The sequence below is a fragment of the Choristoneura fumiferana genome, chromosome 28 (genome assembly GCF_025370935.1).
Source record: "Choristoneura fumiferana chromosome 28, NRCan_CFum_1, whole genome shotgun sequence".
In the NCBI taxonomy this organism is placed as follows: domain Eukaryota; kingdom Metazoa; phylum Arthropoda; class Insecta; order Lepidoptera; family Tortricidae; genus Choristoneura; species Choristoneura fumiferana.
The window spans coordinates 5110392-5113998 of record NC_133499.1 but is presented as its reverse complement, the minus strand read 5'-3'; the positions used below and the strand labels follow the sequence as shown (position 1 = coordinate 5113998).

The 3607-nt window shown below is 41.0% G+C and overlaps 1 protein-coding gene across 1 annotated transcript in view; it reads left to right on the top strand.

Annotated features, from left to right (window-relative positions):
- Positions 1-635: 635 nt before the first annotated feature.
- Positions 636-3607, top strand: part of LOC141443921 (IQ and AAA domain-containing protein 1-like) — a gene marked incomplete in the record, with an annotated part of 31403 nt that continues 28431 nt past the window's right edge. Inside the window, 2 exon segments of the mRNA XM_074109304.1 lie at positions 636-824; positions 1949-2093. Coding sequence (XP_073965405.1) covers positions 1983-2093 — 111 coding nt within the window.

Here is a 3607-nt window from a genome sequence, read left to right as displayed (position 1 = left end):
TATAAGGATTTCGTATTGCATACGGAATCTTCCAAGTTTAGGTATATTTTATACCTTAGGCTGCTATTTACTCTTAAACTACTAATAATTCTCAAGCAAACTTAGTCGTTATAATTTTTGTTGAAAGTTGATATACTTACTACCACCTGAATTTTTTCAAATTTTTCACCCACCGGTTTAGATTTTAGACGGGGGGCGGAACGCTCGATTTTAATGAAAATTTGCACTTTAAAGTTGAATATTTTCGCAAACACATCACTGAATGGAAAAATCGTATTAGCAACCCTAATGGTTTTAAAAGTCCTATTTAACGATGCCCCACACTATAGGGTTGGATGAGAAAAAAAAACACCCCCACAGGAGGCAACCTAAAAAAATTTTTTAAATTTTTCTTGTACCATTTTGTCGGTATAGTTTACATATATATCCGTGCAAAATTACTGCTTTCTAGACAGACAGACATGGCGAAACTATAAGGGTTCCATTTTTTGCCATTTTGGCTCCGGAACCCTAAAAAGTCTAAAAGTTGACTCACGCTTGGCCGACTTCTTAACTTAGACAGTGGCGTTGTCTTTAGCCGTTGTCTATGGCGGGTGACACCAAATGTCGTCTATGTCCAAACAATGCCATGACAGAATAATTATCACCATTCGGTAAACATGTCAAAATTCACGTATCTATTAAATTCAAAATTTTCGTGAATACATTTTTATTCCAAAATTGTGATATCAAAATTTTAGTGAGGGTACTTCACAAATGAACTGATCAAGAGTCAATCGAAGCCACATCTGCTGTTGGGAAGAGGCCTCTCATACAGCTGCCAGGTCTTGTACTTTATCATAGCTGTCATACTACCAGCTAAGGGTCTACGCTAGCCGACGCGGTTTGCACGGGTGGCCGCCTGTTGAACAACAGTACGAGCAGCGCTAACTGCGCGCGTCGCGTGCGCAGGATTGTACCTGCACCCGCGACGGCTAGCGAAGGCCCTAAAAGGCCCCCACTGAAAGGGGGTCATCCATAAATGGACGTAGTTATGCAGACAGGAACCAAGCCACACCTCCTCCCAAAATTGAGATAAGTATGCAACAAAAATGCACTCTATCTAGTTGATAACCAAATCTACGTCACGTTTAAGGGGGGGATGCAGTTTGTGACACAGAGCAATAGGTGTGATAAGCGATGGGGGGATAAAATGGTAGACATTTTGTGTCAAGTATGTATGGATGGCCCCAAATCCAACACCAATGTCTGTATGTCTGTCTGTGACATCGTAGCTGTCAAATGTACCTATGGAACGATTTTGATGCGGTTTTTTACGTAAAAGTGAGTTACTATGCGGTGGTTCTCAGCTAAGTTTCATTAAAAAAGGTTTCAGCCGTTTTTGAGATATTGTGCTTTCTAAGTTGATCGAGAAAGTTAGTTGAATAAAGATGGATTTGACTTTAGTCTCATTAAAGTCGGTTTTGCCAGTTCTGGGATAACTTTGAAATGACAATATCGAGGGTTTGACCTGTTGGAGGCTACCTACCCTCCCTCTCGTATTAAATACTATAAGCATGAGCAGGACGGCATGATAGGATAAACATTTTGGACTTGGTAGCATAAAGGCCAGTTCACTGTTAAGCAAACTTACTTTAATTACAAGCTCTTATTTAGTTTTACCTGTCCCGTTGTCTGTCTGTCTGTCTGTAATCAAATCTTGCAAGTTAAATTTGATCAACCTCCAATAGTCAGACTGACTGGAATACTTATGACAATACAATAATCTCTAGTGACATCCTGGTAGTCCAGCCAGGATCGTCTCCGCAGGACGGAACTCTTCACCGGTTAATAGCATCGACTTGAAATTTGGTATGCAAATGTAGTTTGAGTGACAATGCAAGAACAGTCAACAAAAAGTCCAGTCAGCAAAAAAAGCTTGTATTAAAAATGTTTTTTTTATGATTAGGTTATTTGTAGGTACATTATACTTGGTCTAAACAATGCCGTTCCCGATTCCCGCAAACATAGACGTACCCATCGCAGCTCATCAAAAATGGATGGACATATTAACAGAAGCGAAGAAAGTTATAGAAGAAGATGCCAACTTGCAAGTGAGACCCATCTACTCATCCTCATCATTATAGGTAGTGCCACGAGAGTTGAAGTGAATGATTACACACACAGCTACAGGTCGATTCACAGAGCTAGCACGAACGAATTGAACGAAAGTTTGACGTATCGCCTCTCAAGCAGAGGGTCGTGGGTTCAAACCCCGGCTCGCACCTCTGAGTTTTTCGAAATTCATGTGCGGAATTACATTTGAAATTTACCACGAGCTATGCGGTGAAGGAAAACATCGTGAGGAAACCTGCACAAACCTGCGAAGCAATTCAATGGTGCGTGTGAAGTTCCCAATCCGCACTGGGCCCGCGTGGGAACTATGGCCCAAGCCCTCTTGTTCTGAGAGGAGGCCTGTGCCCAGCAGTGGGACATATATAGGCTGGGATGATGGAATGTCACTTAGACATTGTTGTAGAAAAATGACTGACGCATGTCATATTCATATTTGTGTGTGAAATGTATTGAAACAGGTAACACAAGCATACCGCATACATATAGTTTCACCTTGGTTTCACCTGTCCCGCTGTCTGTCTGTCTGTAATCAAATCTTGCAAGTTAAATTCGACCACTTACAGTAGTTGGAGCTTGATTTGGTAGTAGTTGATTGACTGAAATTTGATATTATTATGTAATTTGCGTGACAAGACAATAATCTGGTAGTGACATCCTGGTAGTTCCGCCAGGATCGTCTCCGCAGGACGGAACTCTTCAACGGTTAATGGCATCGACTTTGGTATGCAAATGTAGTTTGGGTGACAATTCAAGTACAGTCAACAAAAAGTACGGTCAGCAAATAAAAGCTTGTACCTATTAAATATAAAATAAATATAACGGGACAATTAACACCAATTAACCTAGTCCCAAAGTAAGCTTATAGCAAAGGTTGTGTATGGGTACTAAGCAACGGATAATATAATTATTTAGATAGATAATACTTAAATACAATATTAAAACCCAAGACCCGAGAACAAACATCCTATTTTTCATACAAATATCTGCCCCGACACGGGAATCGAACCCGGGACCTCAAGCTTCGTAGTCAGGTTCTCTAACCACTAGGCCATCTGGTCGTCAAAACCTATTAAAAATGTTTTTTTTTACCAATAACTTCTTTTCAGTACAAAGCGTCCAAAGGCCTCCGAATAACAGAACGAGCTATGCCGCCAGAAGTGTTGGGTTCGACATACGCCCAGTACTGCAGCTTAATCAACAGAATGTATGAGGCGTTTGTGACGAGCGCGCATCTGCAAAGGGCGCCGTATATAAAAGATATTGTCAGTGTTTTTGTAAGACGGTGAGACATCAATGATTCAGTGTGACGGAATGACGCAGAGAACCAGGTTTTTAACCTCCGACGCAAAAAGAGAGGTGTTATAAGTTTGACCGTTGTGTCTGTGTGTGTCTGTCTGTGGCACCGTAGCTCTTAAACATGTGCTATCAAAATCAGTTCAGCCGTTTTGAGATATTGAACTTTGAAGTGTCAAAGTCGGGGTTTCCAACTTTT